The sequence below is a fragment of the Trichophyton benhamiae genome, assembly GCF_000151125.1.
Source record: "Trichophyton benhamiae CBS 112371 chromosome Unknown Abenha-F-W-01a06.fp72, whole genome shotgun sequence".
Classification (NCBI taxonomy): domain Eukaryota; kingdom Fungi; phylum Ascomycota; class Eurotiomycetes; order Onygenales; family Arthrodermataceae; genus Trichophyton; species Trichophyton benhamiae.
The window spans coordinates 565,716-584,717 of record NW_003315105.1 but is presented as its reverse complement, the minus strand read 5'-3'; the positions used below and the strand labels follow the sequence as shown (position 1 = coordinate 584,717).

General features: G+C 49.7%; 8 protein-coding genes across 8 annotated transcripts; 3 read left to right on the top strand and 5 right to left on the bottom strand.

The window, feature by feature from the left end:
• Positions 1–361: 361 nt before the first annotated feature.
• On the bottom strand, positions 362–1,646 carry ARB_07643 (monooxygenase, putative; the record flags this gene model as incomplete). Its single annotated transcript, XM_003014290.1, has 2 exons — positions 362–1,498; positions 1,569–1,646. 2 exons carry the CDS (start codon positions 1,644–1,646, stop codon positions 362–364), a joined length of 1,215 nt encoding a protein of 404 aa, XP_003014336.1.
• A 1,869-nt stretch (positions 1,647–3,515) lies between these two features.
• ARB_07642 (uncharacterized protein) lies at positions 3,516–5,562 on the top strand (the record flags this gene model as incomplete). The annotated part of the gene is made up of 5 exons (XM_003014289.1): positions 3,516–4,040; positions 4,116–4,220; positions 4,418–4,902; positions 4,965–5,160; positions 5,209–5,562. The coding sequence occupies 5 exons, from the start codon at positions 3,516–3,518 to the stop codon at positions 5,560–5,562; spliced, it is 1,665 nt and encodes a 554-aa protein (XP_003014335.1).
• A 1,839-nt stretch (positions 5,563–7,401) lies between these two features.
• Positions 7,402–7,794, bottom strand: ARB_07641 (uncharacterized protein; the record flags this gene model as incomplete). Its single annotated transcript, XM_003014288.1, has 1 exon — positions 7,402–7,794. One exon carries the CDS (start codon positions 7,792–7,794, stop codon positions 7,402–7,404), a length of 393 nt encoding a protein of 130 aa, XP_003014334.1.
• A 3,187-nt stretch (positions 7,795–10,981) lies between these two features.
• On the top strand, positions 10,982–11,770 carry ARB_07640 (uncharacterized protein; the record flags this gene model as incomplete). The annotated part of the gene is made up of 1 exon (XM_003014287.1): positions 10,982–11,770. The coding sequence occupies one exon, from the start codon at positions 10,982–10,984 to the stop codon at positions 11,768–11,770; it is 789 nt and encodes a 262-aa protein (XP_003014333.1).
• A 400-nt stretch (positions 11,771–12,170) lies between these two features.
• On the top strand, positions 12,171–13,218 carry ARB_07639 (uncharacterized protein; the record flags this gene model as incomplete). Its single annotated transcript, XM_003014286.1, has 2 exons — positions 12,171–12,417; positions 12,596–13,218. The coding sequence occupies 2 exons, from the start codon at positions 12,171–12,173 to the stop codon at positions 13,216–13,218; spliced, it is 870 nt and encodes a 289-aa protein (XP_003014332.1).
• A 222-nt stretch (positions 13,219–13,440) lies between these two features.
• ARB_07638 (uncharacterized protein) lies at positions 13,441–15,414 on the bottom strand (the record flags this gene model as incomplete). The annotated part of the gene is made up of 5 exons (XM_003014285.1): positions 13,441–13,492; positions 13,638–13,867; positions 13,926–14,279; positions 14,343–14,968; positions 15,054–15,414. The coding sequence occupies 5 exons, from the start codon at positions 15,412–15,414 to the stop codon at positions 13,441–13,443; spliced, it is 1,623 nt and encodes a 540-aa protein (XP_003014331.1).
• A 1,243-nt stretch (positions 15,415–16,657) lies between these two features.
• Positions 16,658–17,318, bottom strand: ARB_07637 (IgE-binding protein; the record flags this gene model as incomplete). The annotated part of the gene is made up of 2 exons (XM_003014284.1): positions 16,658–16,990; positions 17,064–17,318. The coding sequence occupies 2 exons, from the start codon at positions 17,316–17,318 to the stop codon at positions 16,658–16,660; spliced, it is 588 nt and encodes a 195-aa protein (XP_003014330.1).
• A 1,198-nt stretch (positions 17,319–18,516) lies between these two features.
• On the bottom strand, positions 18,517–18,924 carry ARB_07636 (uncharacterized protein; the record flags this gene model as incomplete). The annotated part of the gene is made up of 1 exon (XM_003014283.1): positions 18,517–18,924. The coding sequence occupies one exon, from the start codon at positions 18,922–18,924 to the stop codon at positions 18,517–18,519; it is 408 nt and encodes a 135-aa protein (XP_003014329.1).
• Positions 18,925–19,002: the final 78 nt, after the last annotated feature.

The following is a 19,002-nucleotide window of genomic DNA, read 5'->3' as shown; positions in this document are numbered from 1 at the left end:
TGTTTAATTCTTTGAAGTCAGTTATCTTGATTTTGGCGTATATAGAAGGGAGCCCATGGCTGCAGCGGCATTTCATCTAAGAGGTATAAACATGGAAGGCATCAAATAGTAAACAAGGGGTAAAAAGGATGTGTACAGGCAAAGGGGGTAGAAGGGTAAAGGTGAGGGCCAAACAGGCATATATAAGAACCAAATATATCAGCAAGAAGATATCACAAGAAGAAGAAGAAGATCACAACGCCAGCCCCAAAGACCAAGATTAGTACAGATAAACCGCCAACAAAACATGACATGCATCAAGCAAAACAAAAAATAAAGGGAGATATCCGCCAGGTTTCATAATCTTCTCTTCATGACTTCATCAGTGTTTATGTTTCATTCCCGATGTCAGCACTGGAGACGCGAGCACCCGCTCCCAGTCATGCAACATCTCGGTATTGACAGTCGACAGCCTGACCTCAGTTCCGGCTCTGGCAATCATCTCGTCCTCGTACGCTGATATCGAGGTAGCCTGGGATGAGAGGCCGGATACCGCGTCCGTGACAGCATTTACAAGCTTCGCGGCGTCAGTGACGGAGTGGTTGAGCCCCTGGCCGCGCTGATATGTCATGGCATGAGCAGCATCGCCAGCGAGCGTCACTCTGCCTCCGTGGTTGTTCCAGTAATGGCCATCTGAGCCTGGGTCGAAATCAGTCAGACCCATGTACCACACCTGGTGGTCGTCGGGTATCCATTCAAACGCGCTCTTCCAGGGGTCGCAGAAGTCTTTGGCGAAGGACTTGACCTGGTCGAGACGCTGCTTGTTGGACCAGGAGGAGGTCCGGTCTTGTTCTTCCAGGCTGTATTTCCACGAGATATAGAAGAAGAACGTCCATGTCTCGGGCCTGTCTGGGTCCTCGGCGTCGTGCATGCCGAAGAACGAGAAGTACCCGGAGGGATGGATGCCAGCGATATAGAGAGGATGAAAGCTGCGGAGATACAGGGCCTGCTCGGCTGTGAATCTGGCATGCACAAAAGTTGCTGCGTACGGCAGACGCCGTATGGCGCCTCTTTTCTTGCCGAGCAGGAGCTGGCGGGCGGTTGAACGGGCCCCGTCAGCAGCAATGACGAACTGGCCGGTGGAAGAGGTGCCGTCTTCAAAGTGAACCGTGGCCGTCCGGCCATCCCTCGACATCGTTATGTCCTTGAGAGCCTTGTTGTACTGGATATCCAGGTCGTCGTCGAGCAAGGACCGCAGCTTGCTACGACGTAGGCGGTAGAACTTGGAGACATGCACTTCTGACATGAGCTCTCCGTTGCTGGAGTTGATGAATTTCAGCACGTCCTTTTCCGGTACCGGCTTGCTCGGGTCGACATGGACAGTCTCAATCTGGTCCCATAGTTCACAGCTGAGGACTCCCTGTAGGGCTACGGCGCCCCAATGGAGGCCCATATTCCAGTCCCTCGGTAATGCATTGAGGCTCTTGTGCTTCTCAAATATGGTGCATGCAATTCCGGCCTGCCATCAAGAGTTAACTAATGACACAATTCTAAACCCGTCCGGGGCTGAAAACGGCCTCTTCTCTCACCTTCTTGAATCCTTGAGCTAGTGCAAGTCCTGTGGTACCTAGATCCAAGGGAGCTATGTCAATAAAATTATGCGTCATGGAGGGGGACCATATTCAATATCCCAATAGTATGAGACACAGGAAGGAGGCTCCATCCTTACCGGCTCCAATGATCAGAACAGTGGCGAAGGCCCCCGAGACAACGGGAAGATTCCTATCTTCCATAACGGACAAATACTCTCCCATCTCTGAGGCACATCAGACCGCCCTTGGGATGTTTGTTTGACAGAACTAGATCATGGAACAGGAAGAAGAAGATGATGAACCGAAGGGTTAAAAAAACGCCCAAAACCAGAGGCACAAAATCCCAATCCCATGGCACCCTGAGTGGAGATATTCCCTTCCCAAGGGACTGCTTCCGTGTTACTTCCCGCCCATGACGAACGTGAGGCAACTCTAAGCAGAAGAAATCAAGAAGGGAGATTGGCAGCAAGAGAAGGGGTGTGGATACAGTTGGTCGTATTATTATTTTTCTTGCAAGCCATGCGCAAGAACGAGAACCCTAAGCCATGGGACCCCCCCTGAGGAAGCGAATAACAAAAAGGCCATCATGCAAGATGCCAACCTGGTGAGCCTATGGCCAAGCAAGAAAAATAACACGCTGGCAGGCGAGTGAAGCGAGGGGGACCGCCAAAGTGTGGATATCATCCCATCTTCTTAAGACCTGCACTATGGCTTTGCTCTGATTCTTCAGATCAACCCTTGAACTTGGGCCCTGTCCGGCCCAAGAAACCTTATACAGCCAGCAGAAAGACTGTCTATCAGGAGCCCAGGTCCTGTTTGCAATGCTCCGTTATAGTCGGACGGCTCAGACATGGCAATATAGGACAGAGATGCTGCTGATGCTGGGGGGTGGAAAGGGGGCCACAGCAAGCAACAGCTGGCCTGCTGTGCAATCCTCCCTCGAAGGCAAAATGGGAGAGCGGAAGTCGGCGGTGCTTGATATCCTCCCTATGTCTTTGCCTTCGTATCACCAAAACCGACAACCGCCATACTGGACCACATCTGCCCACCCCCCTTCCAAACGGCAGCGATAGAGTTGACGGGGACAAGGATAACTAACCCAGGGCTGCAGAACACGCATGAAAAGGAATATGCTGTGCCACTGGACATGCTGATAGGCCTTCCCGCTGGCCTGTACGGGGGGGGGTTTTGAGAGGCGATCAACACGAGCCTGGCTGTGGACAGCAAGCAAATATGGGGATGGAATAATGCTGCGTGATCAGTGGTTATCGGCCTCGGGGATACTTCAGGAATCTCCGATTTGGCCACCACTGGCCGCCAGGCGGATCGAGTCATACTAGTGCCTTTCACCGAGATATCCACGGCTTGCCCTAGTGTTAGGACCTGATGGTATCGACCGGGATGATGGCCTATTTTTTTCCTGCATGGCTCGGTGGGTTTGGCTGGCTTGTGGACTAAACCATAGCGTTTTGATCTCTCGCATTTTTCCCTTCAACGACGGCCACCAAGCAAGCCAACCATCTCGTGTGATGCTGAGAGGACGACGCTGAAGACGACGCAGAGAGAGACGACGCAGCAGCACCAGCACCAGCACCGGCAGCCGCAGCCGCACAGCAAACAAGGATCGCCATCCGCTACTCTATCCTCCTCTTACATTCGAGGGCTAACCTCCATTGTTCTTTGCAAACCTTTTTTTTTTATTTTTCTTTTCGTCTCTTCCGCCGTCTCCTCCGCGCTGGCTGGTGGTAGGGGGGAACAAACAAAAAACCAAGAAACGCCAGGCTTACGAGTGGCTCGCCTGGATCTTCCTCTGCCTTTCTTTGATACATAGACACCATCCTCTGTTACTGCTCCCGATGGTCGTCTGAAGCCAGCAGGACGACGCAGACGCAGCACGAAGAACCGCCTGTCGAGGGTGCCAGGATAAGGAGACGCAGCAGAGCGATGGATTCACAACATCGCCAGCAGCCGCTTGGCGGCAGCAGACAGCCGCCGCAGGGCCAGCATCACCAGCATCACCAACATCACCAACATCACCAACATCACCAACATCACCAACATCACCAGCAGCAGCAGCAGTATCATTATCAGCAGGGCTACTACTACCCGCCGCCGTATCAGCATTACCAGCAGCAGCCGCCGGAGGAAGAGGAAGAGGAAGAAGAAGAGGAGCAGCAGCAACAGCGACAGCAGCAGCAACAACAACAACAACCGGAGCAGCAGGAGGAGCAGCAACAGGAGCAACAGGCGCCGCCGTCTGGGGATGATGGCCGGCCGGCCTCGTCTGATGCGCCGTCGCCGCAAGCCGCGGACTCGAGCAGCGACGACGGGCTAGACGAGGCCTATGCCGACTCGACGGGCGAAGGGGAGATGATGGGCGACGATACCAAGACGCTGTCGACGTACATCACCAGATATCGCTATGAGAACGGCCGGCGGTACCACTCCTATCGCGATGGAGCCTACTGGGTAGGTCTAGGTCGCCTTGCCAATTTGTGTCTTCCCCAGTCGATCGATGGTCGAGATATTAATCAGAGACGGTAGGGACCGAACGATGAGATTGCAAACGACCAGCAGGACCTCGCGCACCACATGTACCTCTTGACCCTGGACGGCAAGCTGCATCTTGCGCCCATCTCCAACCCCCAGGTAACCACCCTTCCAACCCTTCCAACACTTAGGAATGAACCAGGGCTTCTCTGCAGGCCGTCGCACTGCAGCATCAGCATCCCCATGCTAACCGTCCGTCTCGCCCCGAGCAGGAAATCTTAGACGTTGGCACTGGCACCGGAATATGGGCCATGTATGTCATCAATCCACATCTCATCGTCTACCTCTACGCTTAGATGTATGTTCCCCGCAAGTGGTGTGTACTGACAGCCCGCAGAGATATAGCCGACGAGTATCCGAGTGCAAAGGTCACTGGCGTCGACCTGTCGCCCATCCAGCCCAGCTTTCTGCCTCCCAACTGCACCTTTGAAGTAGATGATGTCACCCTCTGCCCCTGGACATACCCCCAGAACCACTTTGACTTCATACATGTCCGGGAGATGTTCGGCTGCATCCCGGACTGGGATGAGTTCTTTCAGCAGTGCTACCAGTGCCTCAAGCCCGGCGGATACATCGAGATGGTCGAGCACTCCGTCGAACCAACCTCGGACGACGGCTCCGTCGGGCCTTCGCACTTTTACACCCTGTGGGGGAAGACCGTCGTCGAAGCCGGCGCCACCTTTGGCAAATCCTTTACCATATGGAAGGAGAGCAAGGAGCGCCTCAAAAGAGCAGGTTTCGTCGACGTCGTCGAGGTCGAATACAAGTGGCCTATGAATGGGTTAGTCCTACCTCTGCACCCTGTTTTAATGTACTAATATACATACTAACTACCACGAATAGATGGAGTAAAGATCCTAAACTACGGGAACTTGGCCGTTGGAACCAAGTGCGACTACACGGTGGTGTGGAGGGATACATGCTCCGGCTCCTCACCACAGCTTTAAGATGGCCGTACGAAGAAGCACAGCTCTTCCTTGCCCAAATGCGTACCACTCTCCGGGACTATAAGACAAACGCATATCTACCAGGAACAATAGTATATGCCCGAAAGCCCACGGACGAGTCGTGATAACCACCCGCTCAGAAGCTCACCATTGCTTTCTTGCACCTCCCTACCCTTCTTCTTCTTCTCTCTCTCACCATCCCCTTCCTATCTCCCCCTGCCGACTATAGTTGTCGACATGGCATCCTAATATCTCATTCATCTTTCAATTTCAAAAAGCATGTTTTCATTTCACACTTGCTTGAAGCAATGGGAAACTCGCCTCTGGTTGATGCCAACTCCCCACCTTTTCTCCCTCCATACATTCAATACATATATAACTACTCCTTTACCTTGCCCCCCGTTCAGAGAGCGGCCACCTTACTTTCTTTGCTTTCCCCCCTCCCCCTCCTTACTTCCCTTTTCTTCTATGTTTGCTTCTCCTTTTTATCATAGCGTATACACTTTCGCGCCAGACTGCAATCAGTCTGGACAGCAACCCAGGGACGGGGGCGGAGGGTGTTGGTTCAGGGGCGGTTATCATCCTTGAATGCGTTCATTGTACATATCTCCAAGATATTTTCGATATACCCTTTTCCTTTTTCTCTCGTTTTGTTGCTTTGCGGTTCCCCCCCCCCTGGTCCCTCCCTATTGACGTGATTTATATTACGGTTGCTTTTAGCCCGTTAATGTCTGCTATTATTACCTTACTCTTATCCAACGATAATGGAAATCAGTTACTTTTCCGACAAACCCCCTGCTCACGCTGCCTTGGTACGCATGCAACAACCCCGTATGCATGGCCGTTGAGGTGCAAGTACTTACACGCCCAATCATCCCGTCCCAACAGCAGCCCTGTCCAGACATCGCAGCAGCAAGCCATGCACTGTCAGACCAGTACTTCTTGTACCATGCGAATGCAAATGCGAATGCCATGTAGCCGAGGCCGACAACCCCCAAGGATGGAAATGCAGCCGTGGACGTCTTCCTATTTGCATGCTTTTGCTCCGTCCGCCAGGCCGTGCCGGTACTTATATGCATGCACGCATTTCCTGTTTCTCATGTACGAACGTGCATGCACGTCTCACAATGTGCGTGTGATGATGCATCTTGCCCGCCCGGCCCGGCCATCCATCCATCCAGTCGCTAAATGTTGGATTCCGCAGGTCTTCTCGAACAGCGGCTTTGCCCTCTTGTGGCGTTGGCGCCGATGCATCTAGTTATGTATCTCGGTGGTTTAACGTAGGACACTTTGCTGCAGGGATGCCGCCTCCTGAGTCGCTCGCCGACTATCTATCTCTAACCGCCAGCTCTTAGCACCTGGATCCGGCCGTTTTCCCCGGCAGACCTGCGAATCTCGCTTGCAGTCGCATGTCCAACAGAAGAAGAGCAAAGGGCCTGTCTCCTGGAGCCAGCTGGTCGACTATCTATCCCGAACTAATACTGCTTGGAGTTATGTCCTACCCACGCCCTTCTGGTATATAACTAGTTATATTGTATCATATTATAGGCATGGGATCGACAAAGTCAGCGCTTGCTAGCTAGGTAGCAGCCAGCAAAAGTGTTAGCTACTTTTGCATTCTCTAGCTAGACACTGCCCATTATCAGTGCAAGTTTTGAGTATAACCCCATTCTACCATTATCTGACGGGAAGGGATTCCATATTCTGGTTAAGGGTGATTTTTTCAAAGACGCCGTCCGAAGCGCTGGTTTTGAGGATGAGAGTCTTGTGGAAACAGCCTGGATCTAGATGCAATATAGATGCGATACGCCCTCAGCTCGCAGTACTTGAACCGAAGGTCGGTATACTTTCCTACATCAACTTTCGATCAGCAGCACAAGATAGTTAATCCCCCATTTGCAGGTTTGAACCACCTCCTGTCAATATAAGGCTAATATGCAGACTTGAGACTGCCGGTGCCGAAGCCCTCGGGATGGGATTGATGTTAAAGATTATAACCTAACCCCATGTTAGAGCTTGAAGTATAGCTCGAATTGAAAGCAGAGATTAGCAAGAGAGACTTTTCCTCTCCCTTTATACATTATATTGTACCTAGAGAAATCCAAAATCTAGAGACAAACACACCAACATCACTGGAGAGGAAGGTAAGGCTTGCCCTGCTACCTGTCCCATCACAGCTAGGGCTCGTAGCAGTCTATGCGAATGAGAAGGCCGTTCCGCTACCTATATGTCCAGCGTAATATATCAGAAAAGGCACGTAGTAAGGCCTAAGCATAGGCACAGAGTGCGTGCCGTCCTCACATCCAGCATATGCGTATGATGAATCTCCAGCCCTAAGGGGGTGGTGAGGGCGGTGAGTGGCAGCAGAACCCGCGACGGCCAAACGCGTCTCCTTTAGGCGAAGAAGAAAGCGCACACTGAATCTTCCTCTTCCTCTTCCTTTCTCCTTCGTCCTCAGCAGCAACGACACCAGCAACAATAACAGCAACAACAACAGTAACAGCAACAGCAATAACAGAAGCAACAGCAAGCAACAGCAACAACAAGAAAATGGCTGACAACAGCACCGGGGCGAATCCAGGGGCGGCGTGGCCCGCGCTCATCTCCCTCAACTTTGAGGGGATTGCCCTACTTGGGGGCCCTGCGATAGTATGGATCATTTTCTGGCTTGGCTGCTGTTTTGGCCCGTGGGCCAGAAATCTGTCTGGAGCAACCGCCTCTGCCATGTAATTGATAACCCTCCAAAAGAAGCTTGATATGACACTGACGTTCGATTAGCTGTCATTGGACAGGCTACCACTGCCACTGCCACTGCCACACCCACTCCTCCGACTCCTCCGACTCCTCCCCCCCTTCAACCTCCTCCGACTCTCTTCCTCCTCCTTCCCCCCCAAAAAACACGCGCGCCGCCCCCATCTGCCGCCGCTGTCGTCGCTGTCGTCGCTGCCGCCGCTTCCGCTCGCGGAAGACGGAGGCAGATAAAGTAAGAGAGGAGGCGCAAAAGGTCGATAAGGAAATTAAGAACTAGAGGAAGTGATGTAAGTAAAGCCAAACCAGCTCTATATTGGTCCAAAATGTGGTGTACTAATAGTTGATACTTTATATTGTAGTACCTTTCTTTCTTCATTTTTTCTTCCCGCTTTTATATTTTTTTTTTATTTTTTATTTTTTAGGAAAAATAAAAAAGATTTTTTCCCCCAGAGAAATAGAGAGAGAAGCAGTTACGTGCTCTTCTTCATCCTTACCGTAGACCCGAGATTATTGGTCTGTCAATAACAATGTAGGTCCAAGGGCTCAGGAGGATGATAGTTGGCATATTGCTAAGGGGGAAGGTGGGTTAAGGGTTAACAGCAAGTAGAGAAGAGGGGAATAGGTAGATATCAGCTAAGTTAAGGGTATATATTAAGGAGAGTAATAGATATAAATCAATAGGGTATATTTACTCTAACCTCAGGGGGGTATATTCGGACTACCAGGGGTATTTAAGGTATTATCTAGGCCAGGACCAAAGGCTAATGTAGGGTACTTGGCTGTCCTTACTCCGAGAAGTCCAGCTAGGACTGTGGTTAGAAGTAGATAGAGGCTTGATATTGGCATGTCGAAGGAGGAAAAAGTTGTGTTGTTAAAAAGATGTAAAGACGTTGGTGGAAAGTGGAAATTAAGTTATGTGAACATCCACGTGACGTCTAGACACGTGATGGCACTAGGGCCCGGGGCCCGGGGAAGGCGAGAGCGTTGTTCAACAGCCACCTACATAATAATGAATGGCGAGGATAATAATCATGGGCGAGGTGTATATTGTTGTAGAGACACACAATTGCGTGTTTCCCAGGGCTGTCGCAGAATACAAACACTGCCTCATCCCGTTACCAGACAGCCTTGCAGCACCTCCGCTGAACGGGACAACAACGGCCTCCTCAAAAATCCAATCTGAAAATGGGCTCACTCTGAAAGTTTAGCAGTTGTAGTTATCTCAACTAGAACACTCTGGCGTAAGACACTCCCACCGGCCGTTACTACTACGGTTGGAGGGCCAACCCCCATATAAGTCGGAGGAATGCCTAGCATAATTAGGTATCAAAGTCTGCCACTATACTAAAAGGAGTGAGCCCACACTAATAGTAGGCAGAGCTGGAGTTTGACAAAACGCAAGTTATTTATGGCTTTTGTTGGCTTGTCCACTGGACACAGCCGAGCCAGGGACAAGAAACAAGTGAAGGAAGGAAGTGAAGGAGCTTTGTTGATGAAATCCATGGGAGGATGTCATAGCAGTCACTGTTAGTAGGTAGCTCACTGGATATAAAGGCTCCCATATCCCTCTAGATCCGACATTAATTATCAAGATGCCCTCGACTCGAAGAGCGTGCGATAACTACTTGTTCCTTCAGACATAAACTACTGTTCTCACCACACAAGAGCCAGAAGATGGACTCGGCTCTCGGGGAGGAGGATGCCACTTTATATACTCCGCAACAGGGCAGCGATATCGCTCGGTTGATTGGACGTGTTATCGAGCTTTCTCCAATGAAATTCATAATTCAGGTGGATGAAAAAGGACCCCTGGAACCTTACAAATACCCGGGGATGACAGGAATGAAGTCCGCAGTCCCTGCGCGAGCGTATGAGCTTGCCGACCAGGGACTCAAGCGACTATATGGATTAGAGAGTGAGTAGAGATCCCGTTTACAGTGAGAAGTCACCGCCCGAGCCGTTCATAACGAAGACAATTTCCTTGTGCTAATGCCTATAGGGATTGGCAAGAGTGCCATTTATCTTTATTGGTGCCCTCTTTACCCTAAGTCGCGTCACTATTATTATTACCCCATTTATCTCTGCGCCAGAATCAACTGTCTAGAGCCCGCGAGGCAGGCATATCATCTACTATATGGTTGAATTACACTGAGGTGAAACGATCAGCTGCGATATTTGCCACACCCGAGGCCGCCAATTTATACTGCTTTATAGCATGGGCAAAGGCCCTAAAGGCACAGGGCCATTTGGCGAGAGTTATACTGGACGAATGCCATGTCTACATATATGATATCAAATGGAGGGAGCAGCTTACGAACATGACATGGCTAAAAGCGCTAGATATCCCACTGATATTACTTAGTGGTAGTCTGCCGCCATCAGACGAAGCTCCGCTAAAGGCGAATATCGGATATAAGGATATTACTTGCCTGCGGATGTCTTGTCGGAGAGTAAATATTACTAGACAAGTGGTGATATGTTGCTCTAGCTCACAAGCTATCGAGGAGTTAAAACGTTGTGTAAATGATGGTACGATCATTTATGCTTTGAGTATAAGTGTTGCAAACGAGTTGGGCCGACGCTTTTCATGGCCCGTGTACCATCGGGGTATTAACCCCGAGGACCGCCAGAATATTATACACGGGCTTACTGAAGGTACTATTAAAGCGGTGGTTGCAACATAGGGCCTGGGAACAGGCCTCGACTTTCAACACATCAATATCACCATATAGGGACAGTGCATGGTCAGATTTTGTATTAGTCAGCTACATCTCGCTTGGTTATCAGGCCTCACACATTTGATAGAGCTCAATATCATCATCATCCTTTTGCTATCTATAATTCATAGGTAGTTATGATGATTTTACTTGTACCGCTTCTTAGGTTAGTCAGAACCACGAACAAGCTTTAGTTTTTCCAGACATGGGCCAGCTGGCCCCCAGTGGCTGTTTAAAGTGTTTTGCGTCATCCAAATGCAAGGAATATGACGATAGTTAACTACCCTGACGCAAGGTTTATTAAAGGGCAAACTACACCTCTTCTTCCCCTTCGCTGCTTTCTTTTTTAGTCCGCGTGATATCTCGGAAGAAAATATTGACATGCCCTATATCTTTCACCTAGTCTTCAATCTTTGCATCCTGGGCATCTTCATAAACTCCCAAAATGGAGATTGAAGGCCTGTTACAGTTTGCTCGCAACCACGTTCTACTCTTTGCTGGCGGCTGCATCATACTTATATTATTGAGCACCAGCATGAATTTCGAACAGTTATTTGACCGTATGCACATGTATGAGATTTCTAACAAGATTCGGCAGAAAAAGATAGCTATCCAGCCCAAGAATGAGCGTGAGAAAGATTGTGACTGGCTTGTTGAACGTCTCTATTTGGTTCAGAGACTCCATAAATGGAGGCAACGCCAAATATTCCTGAGAGAAATAATAATCGAATATATTACGCAAGGAAAAATTGATAAAATTTCTAATCTAGATAACTGGGGGCCTAGAGACTGGCAACACAAGTTATCAAATGAGGCTAATGAGGCCTGGGCTCTTACAAATGAATGGCATGACCTTCATCAACGCAAGCCTAAGGGCCCTAGGGTAAGGCTACGTGATAATTATATCTCCCAGATTTATAAAACTCTCCTGGATAACCCGACCAAACACCTTTCTCAGCAGTCTCTAGTAGAGGCATGCGAGGCGCGGGGTGGTTGCTGTGCAAGGGCATGTCAGTGCTGTATGAGACCACGAGGCCAATACCCTAATAAAAGACTATACTACGCCCACTGCACGCTATTCTGCGGATGTTGTGTCCGGAGTCGAGGATTCGTACTACATAAAGAAGAACAGTGCAAAGATTGTGGAGAGCTCAGCGATGATTGTGAAGGGCTCAGCGATATTTCAGATACGCCTTTCCCTATTGAAGGCAGTGGATGGTTCAAAGTATTGTAGGCAAACTTAGCCTTAAAGAGGATCGGCTGTCCTATCCACTGCAACTGCCTATGCTGGGACGGCGGCCACGGGGGAGGCTAAGATAACTGATTACCTAGTGAACCTGGTTCAAGGGGATGGAATGAAGAAGTGGACCATCTTGCTACAGGGGCACCTGAAGAGGTGCACAGTTGATATTCTCCTTTGAATCAAATGGTGACTTCTTTGTATCTGGAAATTGCCGAAGACGGCCTTGATCCAGCGATGCCAGCATTCACTGAATGCAGCCTACAATGGACACAGGCAGAGCACAACCAAATCAAAATCCCAATTTTTGCATCCTTCATCTAGTCCTCCTTTCTTCATACCTGCTGTTTTTTTTCTTTTCTATCGACCTTGCATACCTCTTGATCCTTGAAAGATGCGGATATTGGCGTCTCTCACCCTTTTGCCGGCCGTACTGGCTGCAGACATCAAAGTCGAGATGCTCTACCAGCGTGTAATGGCTGTGACAATGACAACGACCAAGTCAGCTCCTCCGACAGAGTGTACCTATACTCCGCCGCCTAGGAACTGCGAGAGGGCCTGTGGAGTGGGAAACGTCCCCTGTGTAAACGAGACCAGGTGCTACAATCCATATATAGGGGAAGTTTGCTGTATGGACGGGAGTATGTCACTTTGCTTTGATTTTGATCTCATATTTCCCTTTCTTCTTACTTTCTTTTATACCCAGTGTCATTCATTTTTTTTGCTGTTTATGATATCGTGGCTCTAGATAAGCTGACCTGGACATAGGTTATTGTCCCCAAGATACGTACTGCATCGATACCGGGTGCTGTCCGATAGAATATACACTCAAGCAATGCGGTGGACATGAAGTCCGAAACTATGACCCTCCTCCAGGGGAAGACAGTTCAACTACAAGGAAACTCTCTTCCACGTCTACATCTGAACCCATCACCTCGTCGTCTACGAACTCTGCCGTAACATCATCCGGTAGCGCCCAACCTTCCAACCCAAGTGGCTCCAATGACAAAGACGGCAACGGGGCATCGAAAAAAGTCAGTGCTATCATTGGAGGTGTGGTGGGTGCTCTTGCAATTGTAGGAGCAGTGGTCGTTGGGGTTGTATGGTTAATACTTCGATCAAGGGCAAAGGAAAAAGCTGCCTGTGCGGCTGCTGCAGAAGGAGGTGCGGATAATGGAATGGAATTCAAAGCACAACTACCATATGGAAGCGGCGAACCAAGACAAACGGCTTCGAGGTCAGTAATGGGATATTACGCACCTTCTACTCTTGGCCCCACAGAGGCTACATCGAGCACTCCATTTTATAATATGTCTACGCCTAGGAGGGTGACAGAATTGGATGCCGAAGGGATATATCACATAAATCCGACATCTAGCTCGGTTGCGGATGACGTTATAAGTCCTTCGAGTGAAGGGCAGTTGTCCAAGGATACCAAATAGCTGGTTATTGCTTATTTATTTACATTTAGTCATTGATGCTGCTTTGATATACCTCTTTACCATGTTAATTGCTTCTGATGATATTCATCAATATAAAAACGGTTACTATTCCATATCTAAACTTAGTATGTTAGAATTCCCAAGGCGGTCTTCAGGTTATACATGTTAAAAACAAAACAGTAACTAGTAGAATTGCTCATTTCATACAGCGCGTTCAAAATGTTAGGGTTTATTTACATTATGGAAAGCTTCAACTTCGTATGCCATACCGTCTCTAAAGAGAAATAAAGATGTCGTTTCGCTTATATTAAATCAAAGCTTGACAGCTGGGCCGGGAGCAGAAATCTCATTGTACAACAGCCTATGGATAAGGGTTAGTAATGCTTGAATGGAATAACATGTCTACATTGACGACTTACGTGGTCAAGAAATCAGCATAGTCCTCTCCAGTAACCTGACCGGAGAAGTAGCGGGCAGCGAGCTGGTACTTGTTGCCTTTTGGGCCCTTGGCAGAAAGTTCATCAGCTTGCTCCTTCAGCAGCTTGAGTGCATATGCCTTGTCAACTCTCTTTCCCTCGGCGGTGGGAACATTGTGCTTGGCCCACTGCCAGAGCTGACTTCGGCTAACTTCAGCAGTAGCAGCGTCCTCCTATGGTGAAGCGGGTTAGTAATGGGTTGCGTTAACAATACTGAGATGTATGACGAACCATTAGGAAGTTGATTGGGATACAGCCGACTCCACGGAGCCATCCCTCCATGTAAGAAAGGCCAATGTTCAGGTTCTTCCTGATGCCAGACTCGGTGATGTTTCCTGGAACGTTGGTGTTCAAGAGATCGTTGGCGGTGACGTGGACATCCTCTCGTCGGACGAAGAGCTGGTTAGGGGTGGGCATGTATTCGTTAAAGACGTTGGATGCAATGGATGCAAGAGCTGGGTGGGCAACCCAGGTTCCGTCGTGGCCAGCACGGACTTCACGGAGCTTATCGGCACGAACGCTCTCCATGGCAATGTCATTTGCCTTGGTGTCATTTTTGATAGGGATTTGAGCGGCCATACCACCCTATTTTGAGATCTTAGCACTGTATATAGAAATCATGCATGGGTGAGAAAGGCCTAAGCTTACCATGGCGTGAACACCTCGCTTGTGGCAGGTCTTGATCAACAGTCTCACGTATGCATCCATGAAAGGTACGGTCATGGTGACAGAGGCGCGGTCGGGAAGGACAAAGTTGGGGTTGTTACGGAACTTCTTAATGAAGGAGAAGATGTAATCCCATCGTCCACAGTTCAAGCCAGAGCTGTGGTCTCTCAATTCATAAATGATCTCGTCCATCTCAAAGGCGGCAGTGATGGTTTCAATGAGGACGGTACCTCGGATAGTGCCTCGAGGCATACCGATGTAGTCCTGAGCGGTGTTGAAGACATCGTTCCACAGACGGGCTTCCAAGTGAGATTCCATCTTGGGCAAGTAGAAGTATGGGCCAGCGCCTCGCTTAACAAGCTCCTGGGCATTGTGGAAGAAGTACAGACCAAAGTCAAACAAACTGCCGGAGATTGGTTCTCCATCAACAGTGAAATGCTTCTCATCAAGGTGCCAGCCTCTAGCACGGGCAATGAGTGTGGGGAGCTTCCTATCGGTGCGGAGTTTGTACTCCTTGCCGCCGAGGGTGAAGTCTACCTGACGGCGGATGGCATCGTAAAGGTTCACCTGACCATTGACCATGTTCTCCCATGTTGGAGCAGATGAGTCTGTAACGTTTATGCATTAATTATCCATATTTGTCAGAACTAGTTGCTTGTGTAAACAATACGGCCTTCGGGGAACTCCGCTCACCTTCAAAGTCAGCCATGTAGGTCCAAACATCGGCATTCAAGGCATTAACAACCATCTTCCTGTCGGTTGGGCCGGTGATCTCAACACGACGATCAACAAGTCCCGGTGCCGGGGGAGCAGCCTTCCATGTATCATTGTCGCGGATGTGCTTAGTCTCAGGCAGGAAATCGAGAAGGGCGCCTCTATCAATTTCGGCCTGGCGGTCAATACGTCTCTTCAACAGGGCCTTGCGGGTGCCATTAAATGTGCGATGAAGGAGGGCGAGGAAAGCTGTGGCCTCCTTGGTCAGGATCTTGCGAGTCTGGTCGTTGAGGGGCCCGAGGATGGCAACACCCCTGAGCTGAGCTTCCACCGAGGTCATCTTGCGTTGGTGCTAGAGTGACGTCAACTTTGTAGATGGTATATGGATGTATCACAGCAGCCGGTATCGAAGTTGATGTTATAGCAAAGTCCGGAGGAGACAAAAGGGCGATGCCCGAAGGACTATAGGAGGGTTTATATATACACGACAGCATCAAACGGCCACCCAAAGCCGCGGCACATGTTAAACTGGAGTCTTGCTTCTGTATGGGAACCAGCTCCAGTTAGTCTCACTACTTTTGCCCGCATAGCCAGTAACTTGAGTTTCCCTCGGAACCCAGCCGACACTGGCTATGTGTTATGGTGACACAGTAATAGCCATCGACTCACCTTCACGGCACCAGACGCCGAACGACCAGGAAATACGGCCAAGGGAGAAGACTCATGCTAGACAACTCGGACGAGATATCTTATCTACTAGATTTACTATGTCAGAACGGGAATCCGGGGCAGCTATTGGAGGCATAGTTACATAGTACACATTCCATCTAGACCATCGAAGCCACCGTTAGAGTAACCATCTCGGCCGATTTTTCCGACTGCCCAGAAGGTGTCATGTTCTCGCCCCATATCCCGGGGGCATTATCGCGTAGGCAGAGCTGATTTCCTGCGGACATTTATCGTCAACTTGGTTTGCTCGGAGCCCTCCCGCAGCCACAACAAGCTCATCCATCAGGGTTGTACAACGTCATCTGTACGCCCTATCAAGCGACATGAACCCGAGATCTCTGCAGTTCACACATCTTCTCTCCGCTTATGTATGTCTAACGCTCATGTTAATGTCTGATATCTGCAGTTTCTTTGCAATATCGGCCTCGTTCGTCTTCTTTTCTTCATTCTTGCTTTCGCGACGTCGCTTTTTGCCTTTTCCAGAAGCAAAAAAAGAAGCCGAGGCTCAGCACAGGCCTTGCTGACTCATCTTTCAGACACGTGATTCTTCCCCCGGTTTTCGTTTTTTTCTCAAAAGGGAAACGGACAACTTCCGGCTTTTTTTCTTTTATTTGGTATTATTATTAACGACGACGACGACGACGACGACAGAGGTTGAGAGATATCGGGAGATACCTGACGAGATGAAGAGATGAAGAAGCGTCGTGGTCTCATTACATATGTACAAGCTAACAACCCTGCATCTGGCAGCACAGAAGAAGCAACAAATATGGATACCCGAAAAGAAATTTTGGTTCGAGTCAAAGAAGTCCAACAAATAACAGATTACCCCCGGGTTGAATTAGAAAGGATGTTTAGGTATACTGCCAGGCAGCGGGAGTGGTACCCTTATACTCCTTTGCAACTCCAACGAACTCGACACACTTCTTAACGTCTCCACCAGGGACCATGGCGTTCTTGATGTTGGCGAAAACCTGGTAGTACTTCGAGTCTGGGACGGGGCAAGCCATCAGCGCAGTGGCACCCCAGCCGCCGAAGTAGAAGCTGCCGGATTTCTTGTTGAGAGGCTTGTAGGCAAAGCCGCCGACGTATGATCCTGGTGGAATGGCCGCGGAGTGTGCCTGGGTGAAGCCGAGCTTTCCGCTGGGCTCGACGTACATCTGCTGGCCACCGGGGACAAGCACGCTCTATATTCAATTGTCAGTAGTGCCAATTGAGAGAATTGCATTGGAACTTCGCTCGTGAAAGATTAGAGCTTACCATGCTGTTCAGTCCAAGGATGACGGTAGCGTTTCCTGGTGGGCAGTTGTCACCGACGATTTCTGGGCAGTAAGTTGCTGGAGAGCCACCTAGCCAGAAGGCCCGGCCGGCAGCCTGCATGGGCAGCTTGTCGACATTCTCTCGGCCTGGGTGTCGTGCGGTGACTTCAATGTTGGCCGGGGGGTCTGTTGGGAGATAGGGGCTCGCAAGGGCGAGGAGAGGGAGGACGAATGCAGTGATCAAAGATGCCTTCATCTTGTCTGGATTGTGAACTCCTTTTGTCTCTTTTGGCCAAAAGGTATGTGAAGAAAGTATGTAGCGAGCGTCTGGTTTTCTGGGGACAGAGATTTTTTTCCTTCAAGAGCGCAGACAAGGGGGTAGATTATATAGTCGATCCATATATCTCTCATCGTATATAAAGGCATATGCAGCGCCCATGTCCCTCGTATCCACTACGTACATTCATTTTTTTACAACCATCCTGCCAGTGTGTTATCTCCATCTGTACTTGCGGAGGACCCAATAGGCAGAGAGCGCATCTGCAGACTGCCGCTGTTCGTGGCAATGGAGGACCGAAAACTGAAACATCGCCGACCCGTTCTTGAGCTGCTTAGCAGTTTAGCACGGTGGAGATACCGCAGTGGCAGGGAAGAGAGGCTGATAACTAGTACGATGGGAGTGGATCTCGCTGCGATTTCCCTCGCCCTCGAAATCCTGATATACTGCTCTATCCGGCGGTATGACGGCTGTCCTCCAGCTCTCAAGTCAGACATTTGGATGAATTGGCTTCGTTTACGAGGTGCACATCCAAGACATGTCTTTGAGCGCTTCAGCTCACCATTCAGATAACTCGCTGCGGAAGGGCTTAAATTCACAGCTGTCTGGGGCGATTCTCCATAGAGTTACCCACGGTTGAGTATAGTTATGGCTCCTCCACACACGGGGGCGCCCTCGTGCCTGTACCATTGCCAGTCTACAGTACATGAGTATACCTGCCGATTGCTAAAAATATTGCTTCTGTTGGCTGAAAATTTTTCCTATCAAAAAGAAAGGCATGTCCATCAGATCGATGCTCCCTTGATAGTGGTATATGAAAGATGCTCCGCAGAGCAGTTATATTATTAGGACGACAGAGAGCCACAAGGTAACTATCGCAGCCGTCCAAGCCAGACCCGCTGTAAGTACGCCGTAGCATCCATCGAGTGGGTTCGATCTGGGGGTGGGCTAAATGAATATCTGGTCTTGCGGGTACAGTAGTTCTTAACCAAGTGAAGGTAGTTGTTGCGCCTACAGTGGTCAAATGAATGCCCTCTCTCTCTCTCTCTCTCTCTACGGAATACTCCATAGCTACCGAATTTGATACTAGCCGACAAGATCGTGAATCTCGCCTGCCGCAGTTAACTATCTTATTTCTTGCATGTGTTTGCCTTCTGTCAGCCACTTTGCCTGGCAGTTAGTCCTGTCGCTCCCTGTTGATCGCTGCCAGCCAGCGAGGATCAATCGCATCCACAGAGAGATACGGACTTCGATCAACTCCCTCTGTCATATTCGCAGGAACATTTCCCAGCCCTAGGAAACTCCACATGTTCTTCTTCCGATAGGTGATTGTGTAGTCTTCGAACCGGGGTTGCTTCATCAGCTCGATGAAATGCTCCGAGCTGCCCGGCCAGATTGCATTCACCCGTCCAGTCTTGTAGTCCTTGTACCAGCTCCGGCAGCGGTCTGCCCAGATAGTATGCTTGGTCCATTCCTGGACATGCTCGTTGAAGGCGTCGGTGACGTCCTGTCGCGGGCTGATCGAGTGTATATCCTCATTTTGGATCTTGCGGATAAGTTTGACGGCATAGCTGCCCGCCTCCATCAGTGGGCCGACCACCGATCCCTGTCTGCCAGTCAGCCAAACTCTTCCGTATCATTTTAGACGTTGTGAGGGATTAGA